Consider the following 13,315-nt stretch of genomic DNA (forward strand, 5'->3'; position numbering starts at 1 on the left):
TTTAACAACTTAATGCACTTGGGAACACTTCAAGCCTTTGAGGGATGGGCCTCTTTCTCTGGGATAAGGAAGTTAATACTCTAGCTCCCAGAATCCAAAAAGAAAAGGATTACATGTTGAATTCTTCTAGCCCCTGAATTCATGAACGGGGATGAGAAGAAGAATTTAAATTCCTGAGGGAAGAGACTGAAGTTGGAAAGTGGATGAGAGAAGGGGAAAAGGAGACACGGAACGACGCCCTCGTTGTCCCACCCTGTAGCCACACAAACAGGCCAGAAAGGTCACTTGAGGTGGGTGGGAAGGTTCTGGAAGTTCCTGACAGTTGGAGAAGGGAAAGAGCGAAAGAAAGATCTTGCAAGGGCTTGTGGGTAAATTGCCATTATTTGAGTGACAGCCTTGGTGCTCTCTCAGGAAGCTGATTCTGCTTGGTTCTAACCAGTAAGATCCGACAGAAGGCGGGTCCTGTCTGAAGAGGTCTGGAGCTGCCATTTGAGGAACCTGGCGAGGGGCACTGGCCTGGTGGGAATTGGACTCGAAAGCCGCCAGGGCTCTTCTGGTGGTGTGATCCGAAGCCTCTCTCCTCACAGGCCTGGGTAGGATGGAGCAATGGCCTTCTGGATCGCCATCTTGGAATCTCTCTGTTGTGGAGGGGAGGGAGGGTTGTGTGTAGAAGGATGCTTGTTCATTCCTTCAGCTTCTTTTTTTTTTTTTTTTTTACTAATATACTTTAAAACATTTGATTTAGTTGATATAAGAACTCATCAATGAGAGAGACCCCGCTCTCTCCCTTTATATCTTAGCCTGAAACTTTAATTTGATCAGTGTGGGGAATTCCCAGTAATGGAGTATGGTAAAGAAATGCTAAAGTTCCAAAATTTTGGGGTTTCGGGGTTCCCGCGCAGCCCGCCAAACGTTGGGGAGCAAAATTATATCAGGCTTTTGGGCTGGTGTCCCAAAATGTCTCAAAAGAAAAGAATTTGTCGTCTTAGACCATTTCTAATCAAGAGGCAAAGATTTCATTTTGCCATGAAGACAGTGTAAGATTTAACTAATCAGCCAGAACAAGGGGAAAGTCTCCATAATGCAGGCAAGAAATGGTTCCCATAAGAAAGGCAAGTTCCTAATGAACCCTCAATGCCATAAGGCCAGCTAAACTCTTTTTTTTTTTTTAATTTGCTGAGGCAATTGGGGTTAAGTGACTTGCCTAAGGTCACACAGCTAGGAAGTGTCAAAGTGTCTGAGATCAGATTTGAACTCAGGTCCTCCTGAATCCAGGGCTGGTGCTCTATCCACTGCACCACCTAGCTGCACCCCTATGTAAACTCTTAAAGAAGTTAGCAGGTTATGCAATGGAGGTTGGGCTCACCCTTAAAGTAGTTAGGGAATTACTCATCGGTTTTTTAATAGGAGGAAAAATAACTTCAGGGGATGACGTCATAACTGGGCCTTCTGATTGGGTACCGTAAAATGGATTCATGACAATTTTGTCACTGCAAGGGATGACAAGGAATTCGAAGGTCTTAAGGAGGTGATCCTGTCAGTTCCTCCCTGCCTGCTTCTCCCATTAATGCTTCTCCCTACAGCCCTGAAGCTACCAAGGACCTGAGGTCTTTTCACTGGCATCTTATCCATGCCATTAAAACCCCCCTCCACAGACCAGCAACAACTAATAACATGTAGTTTGGGAGAAATTGGGGTTAAGTGATTTGCCCAGTAATATTGGTCAGAGGCAGGACTTGAATTCAGGGTTTCCTGACTCCAAAGACAGATCTCTAACCACTATATTATGACAGTTCTCTGTCTTGGTCTTTGTGAATGGCTGTGACTATAATGAAAGCACAGAATATCAACAATAAACCTCTCCAAAACACAGTCGGCCAATAGCATTCAAATGATAATGGCTGCTTTATGTCTATGTTTTTTATATGCAATAAACAGGATTGGGAATATATCTTGTTAATCAATAAACCTATATTAAGGGTCTACTCTGATGCCAGGGACTGAGCTAAGCAATTGTCAGGAAAGGAAAGAGGGGTACAAAGATGGGAAAAGTCTCTGCCCTCAAGGAGTTTATAATCCAATAAGGGGAGAGGAAGATACACAGAAGGAAGCTGAAAAGGGAGGAGTGGGAAATACCCAGGAATGGGGCATTGAGGCCAGAGGAAGAAATCCAAAGGAACCCAGCTAGTTGTATGGCTGTTGTAGACACCTTCCTTAAATGGAGGATTGGGAGGAGTCCTTTCTCCTCTGCAACCAGAGGGAAAGGAAACCATGAGGACATGAAAGTAACAAGCCTGATATCTTTTAGTATGATGATGTTCCCTGGATGCATGATGGAGAAATCCAGAGAAGTATAACTGGGTAGGAAATTTTTAAAAAGGCATACTTATAAACATTTTTCTTGAATGCTTTATATAGCCCTAGAATTTTCTTGATGTTCCCTCTGAATAAGTAAGCCCAAATATGAGTGTTTTCAAGTCGTGGAATTCTATTTTATAAGGAATAGGAAATCTTGAAGTATTTAATGGACCACAGATTTTAGATCTGTAAGGACCTTTTAGGGTTGTTCATTCATTTTTCAGTTTTATCTAACTCTAGTTTTCTTGGCAAGACACTGGAATGATTTGCCATTTCCTTCTCCAACTTATTTTATAGATGAGGAAACTAAGGCAAACAAGGTGAAGTGACATGCTCAGGGTCACACAACTTGTAAGTGTCTGAAGGCAGATTTGAAGTCAGATCTTCCTGGCACCAGGCTGATACTCAATCCACTTGTACAACTCCTCATTTTGGAGATAAGGAAACTGAGGCCCTCAGAGGGAAAATGTCTTGCCCAAAATAACACAGATAGTAAATGACAGAACTAGTACTTGAATGCAACATCTGTGTGTATAAGAAGCAAAACTTAAACCTGGTTCCAGATTTCATAGCCAGGTCTCTGTCCTATGTCAGGTTACTACTACTTTTTTTTTTTTTAATGGGACTTTATTAACATTCAGGTTATTGGTTAAATTTATTTTTCATTTTACTAACCCTACAATTTAAGAATAATTTGCTATTATCTTTTTGCAAATAACTTTTAACAAATGACTTCATCTTTCTGCCTCAATTTTCCACGTATGAAATGATAATGCTGATACTTGACAAGATTTCTTTGTTAAGGACTTTAAAAGTTCTATAAGGGTCAGCCAAGTCTTCAATCACCTACGCACACAAAACAAGAACATGGTTTGCCATCTAATCAAATCATCCACTTTTCCTCTTTCCTGCCACCCAAAATATAATAAAATTCTCATGCTCATTCTAGCTGCCATATTTCTGGGCTCCTTAAATTCATTCCAGAAGCCAAAACATGGTCCCAAGCCAGTGCAGGAGAGCGAGAATGGATTGGGGTGGAGACTCCAGGAGGATGAAAGAAAGGAAAGGATTTGAAGGAGAGACAATTCCCTTTTTACCAAGACAATTCTCTTTCTACCTAACCTTGACCTTGGTTGCCACTTTACCTGGTATAATTTAGGGTCTGACATGCAATGCCAGGATTACATGCTCTCTACCTCTCCAATACTTTGTCTTAAATTTAGTTGTTCCTGGAGCATACCACATTTCAAAACTAGTGGGTTACTGGTAGAGTGTTTCCAAAAATGAAATCAGATGACCAATCCATAGCTACTACATGTTTTGAGCAGTGACAGATTTAGAGGCAGCATCCAGGATGCATAGTCCTCACTAATAGGGTAACTTGTTTCTTGAACTTTTGGGTCTCTTTACCAAGGATATATCATTCTATTTGTTTTTAGGTTTATTTGGTCTCTCTCCTGCCCCTGCCTTTGGCTGGGGTGATGGAAAGTAAAGACTTGCATTTTACTGAAACTGGATGCTGATTCCTATTTAAGAGTTTCAATAACTAATTAGACCACTAACAGAACTTCTTTATTCTAGGCTCCTGCCCAAAAAGCATAATCATGAACATTTTGGAACTCATGATGAAAAGGAAAGAAGTAAGTATTGTCATTTTTTTTACATTAAATTAAGTAGATATTTACAGTAAGAGCATCTTATTGTTCTGTATCATTTAATATTTTTCTGTTCATTAGCTTATTCCGTTGATCGCATTTGTGAGTGTTGCTGGATTTGGAGCAATTTCAATGGGGTTATATTCCCTTTCCAAAAGTGATGTGATGTAAGTAAAACTGGTATATTTATACTTGACATTGGGTTGATTTCTGGATTGTGAAAAGTTGTGGTTTTATGTTTTGTCTCCCCCATTAGAATGAACTTCTTAAAAGGTGAAGTTATCTTACATTTATATTTGTACCCTCATTTTGTGTGTATAGTAATCCCTTAAATATTTGTTTTTCCATTTTCCAATTCTACAATTAATAATAATTGACTATCATGATCATTCTAGTGTGAGAATAGCCATTTTTTGGACAGTCAGAGTTGGGAAAAGTTTTTAAATTCAGAAGGATAAAAAAAATGACATGGAAACATTCTTTAGTTTAATTTTTTATAAGTATTATTTATTCAATGATTCTTCAAATGGTATGTAATTTTGGATTTCACTTTTCATTTTCTAAACTTAACAAAAGATTTTCCTAAAATACAATTATAAGAATTATATAATCAAATAAAAATTATAATTTCAACAAAAATAATTTTTCTACTTTATTTTTAAACTATTACAAACATCTTTTTTTTTTTTTTCTTAATGCTATATTGAATAGTTAGCTGCTAGCTGCTAATTGAAATTTATTCTCAGCTTGGGATTTGGTGCTACGATATGGCCCCTTTAGAACATGGAAAGGAAGAGATTATGAAAAAACACCCCTTTTCACTGGTTTCCAACTGTTTGTAACTTTATTTTGGGGTTTTATTGACAAAAATACCAGAGTCATTTGCTATATCCTTCTCCATTTTTCAGATAAAGAAACCGAAGCAAAAAGGGTAAAGTAAATTGTCCAGGATTACATGAGCTAGTGTCTAAGGCCAGATTTTAACTCAGGTCTTCCTACTTCTTGGTCCCTTTCTCTTAATTTGTTTTCTCCAAGTTAGTACTTGGTTTTAACCACCACAGTTTGCTTTGGCTGTTCAGCTAATGGGAGAGAAGGCAAAATATGCTTATTTGGAAGATAAACTAAATTCTAATTTCCCTTCTTCTCCGGGGATGGGATAGGCACAGGTGGCACTCATATCTAGGGTTCTTAGCTAAATAGCCGTGCACATAAAAAGTGCTTAATAAACATTTAGTTGAATCAGAATTTGTGAATCTACCCGTAGTTGTTTCAAGTAACTGATAGTTCTTAACCTGAAGTCAGATCTGTTCAACTAGAGTTATATATAATAGAAAATAGCCTGATGGATGTACCCTGTGCCTTTATCCAGTGGGTTAATTTGGCATGAACAGGGACTGTCTATCTTCTTTTATATCCTAGGGTTTAGTTTAGTACCTGGTACATAGTAGGCAATTAATAAATATTTAATTGTCACAATGTTATTTAATTTCATATTTTTTTTTAGCATTAACAAGAGAAAAAATCCAGAACCATGGGAAAATGTAAATCCTAACAAGCCTCAAAAGGTACTGATAAAATATCCTATCAAATAATATATTTAATCCAAACTATAGACATTCTTCTAAGCAAATGGAGTTAATAAATATATGTAACAATATTAAACCCAATATATAACAATGAAAATTGAAAGTCTAAAAGCCACCACTAGCAAAATTTGGTCATCTGAAATTAACAAATTATTATAAATATATATTAATAAATAATAATAAATACTTTGTTAAATATCAGAATGGGCATATAGGAAAACCATGTTCCATTTATAACTGTCTTGTGCCAGATATTGAATAATGCAAAAAACCTGTACCTGCAACACAGGAAAAAAATCAAGGTAAAGATAAATAACGTTTGTAGAGCTCAATAAGGCCTACTTGTCATTTAGTCCACACATTCTACCCTAATTTAGAAGTCTTTTCTAAAACTTCCCAGATAGGTTCACCCTATCCTTGAATATTTGTAATAGAGGACACACTACTTCACAGGTTATTTTGTTATCAAGTAACCAGTGGTTAGAAAGTTGTTGTTGTTGTTGTTTTTAACATGAAACCAAAATATCTGTGCCCATGTTCCTGTCTACTCTACTATAAAATTAATGGCACAGAAAATATCTGATTTCTGGTGACATCTCTTCAGATTTGAGATATACCCTCCATCTTAATATTCTTTTCTCTCCATTAAATATCTTGTTCTTGAGATTAACTATTGAACTAAAAGAACCAGGATTGCTTCATGATAAGGACTTTCAGACTTCTAATCATTCTGATCTTCTTCAGGGAAAGCTTCCTACTCTAACTCATGACCCATCAAATGTGAAATCAATAAGTGAATATAATTTTCCATTTCCTTGTGTTCCTTGGTATTCATCATATTTGTCTTTTCTTAAAACACAGCATTGTTGTTTAACACCCTCTCCAAAGGAGGACATTTAGTTGGTACAATGTATAGGATGCTGCTGAGCCTGTATTCAGGAATTCAGAAAGACTTGAGTTCAAATACAACCTCAAACACTGAGCTGCTGTATGACCCTGAACAAATCACTTAATCCTCTTTTGCCTCAGTTCCCTCATCTATAAAGTGGAACTGGAGAAGGAACTACAAATCACTTCAGTAATTTTGCCAAGAAAGCCCCAAATGGGGTTATGAAGAGTTAATAGTTATGATTGAAGCAACTGAACAATAACATAACAAACTTCTACTTTCCTCCTCAGTTCTTTGCTAATACAAAAAGGGCTTTGTTATCGTCTTTCTTGGGAGGAATAGGCCTAAAAGTAGAATTTCTGGGTCCAAATGCATGGACATTTTAGTCGTTTTATGTGCATAATTCCAAATTGCTTTCCAGCATGGTTAGTGTGGAATGCACGATACATGAAAATTGTAGAAATCAGACCAGCTGCTCTGGCTCTCAGAGATCATGAAAAGTGAAAGGAAGTAAGACAAACACACACCAGCATAATCCAAAGTAAAGAATAATAGTAAAAGATGTTTATTATCATTAACTCTACCCTTAAATGCTTTCTAACCACAATGTTGCTAAGGAAACATAAATGAAAACAAAAGATAAATAGATAAATCAGTGTATGAAGGGACTATGTGAAAGTTGGGTTCAAGAAGAAATTTTAGTATTCTCAGACAAACTGTCTCTCCTCCTATACAGGCAGGTGGCTTATCACTCCTGCAGATCCGTTTTCATCCATTTCAAGCATTTCTACTCCCATACTTCCAGGCCTCCACTGACCAATGAGCAGACTGAAGTGGGGGTTTGTGCCAGGTCAGAATGACATGAGTTACTGGAGCCCGAGTGCAGATTAAGCAAGCAGGAATGCCTGGGAAAGTACAGCTTGGAATATAGCAAACTAGGCACAGGCTAGGCAGGTGTGATTACATCACCAAGCAGGTATGATTATCTGTGAGGTCACAGAACTGTTTAAAGCTCCACCAACAGTGCTTTAGTATGTTTCCACAATGTATCCAACACTGACTTCCCATCTTTTGTCATCTTTTTGCTGGATGTGAAGGGAACAATTCATTATAAAATTTTGCTTTATTTGTATTTCTCATATTATGATTTGGAGCATTCTTTCTTTAATATAATTGTTTATAGATTGTAATTTTTCTTTTCCTCTTTTCTTTTTTTTTTTTAATAAGTTTTTTCTTTTTCCAAATACATGCAAAGATAGTTTTCAACATTTACCTTTTTAAACCCTTGTGTCCAATTTTTTTCTCTCTCCCTTCTTTTTTCCCCTTTCCCACAGACAGCAAGCAATCCACTACAGGTTAAACATGAAATTCTTCTAAGCATATTTCCATATTCATTATGCTGTGCAAGAAAAATCAGATCAAACAGGAAAAAAAATGGAAGAAAAAATAAACAAATGACACCCCCCCAAAAAAATGAAAATACTATGTTCTGCTCCATATTCAGTTTCCACAGTTCTCTATGCAATTTTTCTTTTGAGAACTGTTCATTTCATATCTTTTGACCATTTGGAATATAGCTTTTGATCTTAGACATTTCTATTAGTTGCGTATATATCTTGGATGTGAGAACACTATCAGAGATACTTAATATTTTCCCCAGCATCACTTTTTATGGTAAACTTAATATCAACAAATAAGTGAATGAAACCATGATCTCACTAAATATTTCTTCCACTGATATAAATTGTAAGTTAAGTAAAATCTTTGCTGACTAAAATATGTACTCCTGCAGTTTGTCAAATTTGTCAAATTGTGGCACAGAATGATTGCACTAATTTATGGGTTCATTCATAATGTGATAGTTACTCAACACTTCATCTCCTTTGGAGGATTTGCTTTCCTGGCAGCAACATTAATTCCATAATTTGATTCCTTAAATTTCTAAATTAAAACTCAGCTCTTTTTCAAATGAATTTTTTAAATGGTCTCTTCCATCATTGGAGCTCTACAGTGGTGATAAAGTGCTAGATTTTACTATGTTCCTATTCAATTTCATCTTGTTCAAGTCATCTTGTAAATACTAATTCTGTCATATCAAATGAATTATCTCTCTTACTCTGATTGAATTTGTAGACTTTTAGCTTTTCATGCTCACCATGGACTAGAATGAAGATTTTTTTTTTTTTTTTTTTTTGGCAGATCACTTGAAAACTTCCCAGTTTTATATTTAATCCATTATTAAAATTGTTTAGGACCACTCATCCAGCTATCAAGCTACTAAACTCTATTACCATCTTCCTGACATTTCTCTTTTGTCAACAAGGATATAGACCAAAATGTCTTGGTGAAGTCTAGTTTTCAGGGGATTTAGTAACTCAGGAAAGGAAATAAAATTAGTTTGTCATGACAGTTCTGAATGAACTTATAGTAGCTGGTACTGTCTTAAGTGCACACCGGTCATATATTTAATAATATTTGTTGTAAAATGTTGCAAGAAAGTGATATTTTTGTTGTCTAGCCTTTTCAATTTTGTCCGATTCTCCATGACTCGATTTGGAGTTTGCTTGGCAAAGATACTTAGGTAGCCATTTCCTTCTTTAGCTTATCTGACAGATGAAGGAAACAGAATTAAGTGGCTTGCCCAGTGTCACATAGCTAGTGTTTGAGGCTGCATTTGAACTCAGCTCTTCCTGATTTCAGGCCCAAACTCTTATCTACTGTACACCAAGCTGTCTGATATTAGGTGTATCAATTATACTTCCTTAATTTTCTCTTTCTCCCTCTCCACCCTGTCTATAGTAGTTAGGTGAAACACCATTTTTCTGTGACTTCTTAGGGAATACTAATGTTGCTTTCATGTTTCCAAGTTCTTTGGATTATCCTGATATATATAACTCATCTATGCCAAGGATTCTTTTTTTTTTTTTTTTAATATTGCTTTTTATTTTCAAAACACATGTAAAGATAGTTTTTACCAGTTTAGTGGAGAGAACACCAGCCCTGTAGTCAGGAGGACTTGAGTTCAAATGTAACTTCAGACACTTAACATGTCCTAGCTCTGTGACCCTGGGCAAGTCATTTAACCCCAATTGCCTCAGGGTGGGAAATAGTTTTCCCCCCTTGCAAAACCTTGTGTTCCAAATTTTTCTCCCTTCCCTTTACCCTTCCCCTAGATAGCAAGCAAACCAATATCGATTAAAATGTCATCCATAAATAAGGGCATCTGAAAGATCTCACCATCAGTCATAATAATAATAATATATTATATATAATATGTTTTGAAGGGAGAATTGACAGAACTTGGCAACTGATTGGATATGGGGAGTCGAGGAGGTCGTGAGGTGAGGAGGATGGTGGTATTCTTGATAGGGGAGAAGGGACAATTGGAGGTAAAGGGAAGACAATGCGTTCCATTTTGGACATGTTGAGTTTAAGTCTTCTAAACATATTTCCACATTGATCATGCTGCACAAGTAAATCAGACCAAAAAGGAAAAAAAAAAAAAAGAGAAAAACAATAGCAAACAAAAAACAACAAAAAAGATGCAAATACTATGTTATGATTCACATTCAGTCCCTATAATCTTCTTACTGAACACAGATAGTTCTCTCCATCACAAGTCTATTGGAACTTATCTGAATCACCTCATGGTTGAAAAGATAAGCCAAAGATTCTTTCCCAGAGAGTATAAGCTTCTTTATAGATATATTTATGTGTAGGGAGAAACAGACAGATACAGAGATATAGAGAACTATATCACAGTATACCTAGTTTCCTTTATAAGCCATATATTTTATTTTACATATTTAAAAACATTATTCTGAGAAGGGATCCACAGACATCACCAAAGGGGTTCATGTCACCAAAAAAATATCAAGAACGTCTTTCTTCATCAAAGATGTTAACTTATTTTAAAGCATTTCCCATTTCAATTTTTGTTGAGCTCTTTCTCCAAGTCATTTTTGTTTAACCCTTTAAAGATTGTTCCATTAATGAAGCAGACAAGCAAGAGATTTGGGGGGGGGGGGGGTTCCAATTTCAGTCAATTGCTAACATTACTATTATTGTCCCAAGCACTGAACTTCTATCTTCTCTGTTCTTCCAGACATATCTTTTATATGAAGCTCTTTTTAATTATCCTTATTTCTTTTTCTTTCTCTCTTTCTAGATCATTACAAATACTGGATTTCTTTTTTGAATATAATATACTTCTCTGTGCAGTGCTTTAGTAAAATGACAATACATGCTGATGAATGAAAAAACTAATTTCTTGTTTTAGAGTTTCTTTAACTAATGTTTTCTGTGATCTTTTCTTGGTAGCTTATCACAATTAACCAAAAGTGGAGGCCTGTCGAAGAACTACAAAAGGTCAGGAAGTTGACCAAGTGATATGAATGTCCTTGCAAAGTACACTCTCTGAATCTAGCAGCAACATCTCTCCACAGACTAGACTACTGGAACCAATGTGTGGAAGTGCTTCTGCTGTATTTTAGGATCTCCCTGCATTTGGGGATTCTGAATGAGGAAATTCCATTTTGCCCTAAAAGTGGAAAGCCTAACAAAATCCACTTAATCCAAAAATAAAATTCTCAAGTTTGGTGTCTTGTTTGTAAAGTTGAATTTTAGTTCATTAGAGTATTCATGAGAAAGAACTGTTGAATGCATTTGTACCTATGTGTTTTTTCATTAAATTGAATATGTAAAATGATTTGTAAAGTAAATTACATTTTATAATAAAGTGATATAATGTTAAGTTTTTTGAAAAGATTGGATACATATTTATTTCATTGTTGAACTGATCAGAAATCAGAAAACTATCTAATGATAAATGTATATGCAGCTTTATGATATGAATTTTCATATTTGAAATGAACTTAAAATTTAAGTACTTTTTACTCACATCTTTTCCACAGTTAATGCCAATAGGCAAAAATTATTCATTGCATCTAGTTCTTGTTAATTCTCTACTTTAAGGATCTTTTATTTCATTGGAATGCATGCTTACTACTTTGCTAATAATATATCACAACTACTCTGAAGATGATTTTAATGAATAATGGAAGCAAAAAACAAACAAACAAAAAAAAAAACCCAAACATTCCCCTGCTTCCTAAGGGTTTAGTGGATAGTTTTAGTAAATAGTGAAGGCTCCCAATTCCCTCAAAATCATTACCTATTGATCAAATTTTTGATAAGGAGCTGCATAGAATATAGATTGATCTTTAAAAGGCAGACATCTTATCACCAGGCCCTAAAGGAAGAGGTTTTCCCAGCTTCTATTTGGCAGAAACATCAACCCATAATCACTTCTAGCTTCTTTCCCTATGTCCATTTTCAGAGTATGCCCTTAAATAGGTGATGTCATTAATAAGAATCTTCTGCATTCAGTGATGTGATAGAAATAAGATGAATGAATAAAAATAGTATAGTACAGTAAAAGTACTGTTGGCTTTCAGAATTTTATGACCTGGGAGAAATTGTCATTTTGACATTTACTAGTCATGTGATCCAGGGCAAGTCATTTAATCTCTCTAGGTCTCAATTTGATCAAAAGTGAGCATCCTCCTTCATGAGAACAATTTTTTATTTAGGTTTATTTAGCATTTTATTTACCCCAATCACAGGTAAAAACAATTTTCAACATTTGTTTCTAAAACTTTGAGTTCCAAATTCTCTCCCTTCCTCTCTAACCCACCTCATTGAGAAGGCAGGCAATAAGTTATAAGTTATACATGTGTAGTGATGAAAACATTTCCGTATTAGTCATGTGGTAAAAGAAAAGATAGATTCCACCCCCCCAAAAAAAAAAAAAAACCAAACAACTTTTTAAAGTATGTTTCAATCTGTATTCAGACACCATCAGGAGAACATTTTTCATCATTCTCAAGACCAGAACAAATTATTTCAAGGCCTAGAAGGCTAAAAGAGACTGCTGTTGCTATCTCAGAGTAGGGTGCAATGCCTCTGGCCAGGGCATTGATCTCCATGACTGAGGAGAGAGTTCCATATCAATAGGTTTTGAGATTCTGGTTCCAAAGGAAATGAATCAAGATTTTTAAAATTCATCAAACAGCATATGAATGAGAAATGGAAAATATTTATGGAATGTAGGCAATTGAATTTCAAAGCTGGTAGAAAGTTGGAGTGGAGTTGCCAGTCAAACTTTTTTTATTATATAATATATATATTGTATGTATACAAAATTGCATATATACATATATACAATATACAGTAAACATTAAGCACCTACTAAAGTGCAAAGGCGAGCTAAGAGCTAGGGATACATATAGCACTCCCTTTTCCTCCCCAAAAAAGAAAAAGTTAAAGATAATACCTGTTCTCAAGGTTCAAGGGGGGAACCATCATATAAAAGGAAGCTGAAAAGCAGGGAAAGGGGAAGAAAAGGTATCTGATACAGGAACATATAGGAAAAGTAAAGTTGGAAGATAGTTCAGCCAGATGAAAAGTCCTGAGTTGTAATCCCTCAAATGGAGATTTGGGGATTCATAGTTCCCTCCTATAATCAGAGGGACAGAGGCTGCTAATGATATGGAATCTCAAGGCTGATTAGATCTTGGAAAACAATGGAGTTTTCCCCAATGAGATTCCTGAGGCACCAAAATCAATAAACTAAGCACTAACTATGTGCTTGCCACTAATGCAGGGCACTAGCCATACAAAAAGAGATAAAAGACAATCCCAGGCTTCAAGGAGCTTATTATAATCAACAGGGGAGAAAACATGCAAATTATATATATATATAGCTATATATACACATAACTAATATACAGATATTGTATATACAAAGCAAACTACATAGAGGATAA

The 13,315-nt window shown here is 35.7% G+C and overlaps 1 protein-coding gene across 2 annotated transcripts; it reads left to right on the forward strand.

Annotated features, from left to right (window-relative positions):
* The first annotated feature begins 387 nt into the window (after positions 1-387).
* C2H15orf48 (chromosome 2 C15orf48 homolog) lies at positions 388-11,253 on the forward strand. 2 transcript variants are annotated; one of them, XM_031952241.1, is made up of 5 exons: positions 388-593; positions 3,940-3,998; positions 4,095-4,180; positions 5,518-5,578; positions 7,225-7,497. In XM_031952241.1, the coding sequence occupies exons 2-5, from the start codon at positions 3,963-3,965 to the stop codon at positions 7,309-7,311; spliced, it is 270 nt and encodes an 89-aa protein (XP_031808101.1). In that variant the 5' UTR covers positions 388-593; positions 3,940-3,962; the 3' UTR covers positions 7,312-7,497. The 2 variants fall into 2 exon arrangements, with proteins under 2 accessions (XP_031808101.1, XP_003756148.1); XM_003756100.2 differs by lacking the exon at positions 7,225-7,497 and adding an exon at positions 10,809-11,253 and having other exon boundaries at positions 417-593.
* The last annotated feature ends 2,062 nt before the right edge of the window (positions 11,254-13,315 follow it).

This window comes from Sarcophilus harrisii, chromosome 2, assembly GCF_902635505.1.
Source record: "Sarcophilus harrisii chromosome 2, mSarHar1.11, whole genome shotgun sequence".
Classification (NCBI taxonomy): Eukaryota; Metazoa; Chordata; class Mammalia; order Dasyuromorphia; family Dasyuridae; genus Sarcophilus; species Sarcophilus harrisii.

What these genes read in the sequence shown, in the direction of transcription:
- C2H15orf48 (XM_031952241.1), top strand. Translation starts at nt 3,963, where the DNA reads ATGAACATTTTGGAACTCATGATGAAAAGGAAAGAA. An exon ending in CTTTCCAAAAGTGATGTGAT is followed by an intron (nt 4,181 to 5,517) that starts GTAAGTAAAACT and finishes ATTTTTTTTTAG; the next exon opens with CATTAACAAGAGAAAAAATC. An exon ending in ATCCTAACAAGCCTCAAAAG is followed by an intron (nt 5,579 to 7,224) that starts GTACTGATAAAA and finishes CCTCCTATACAG; the next exon opens with GCAGGTGGCTTATCACTCCT.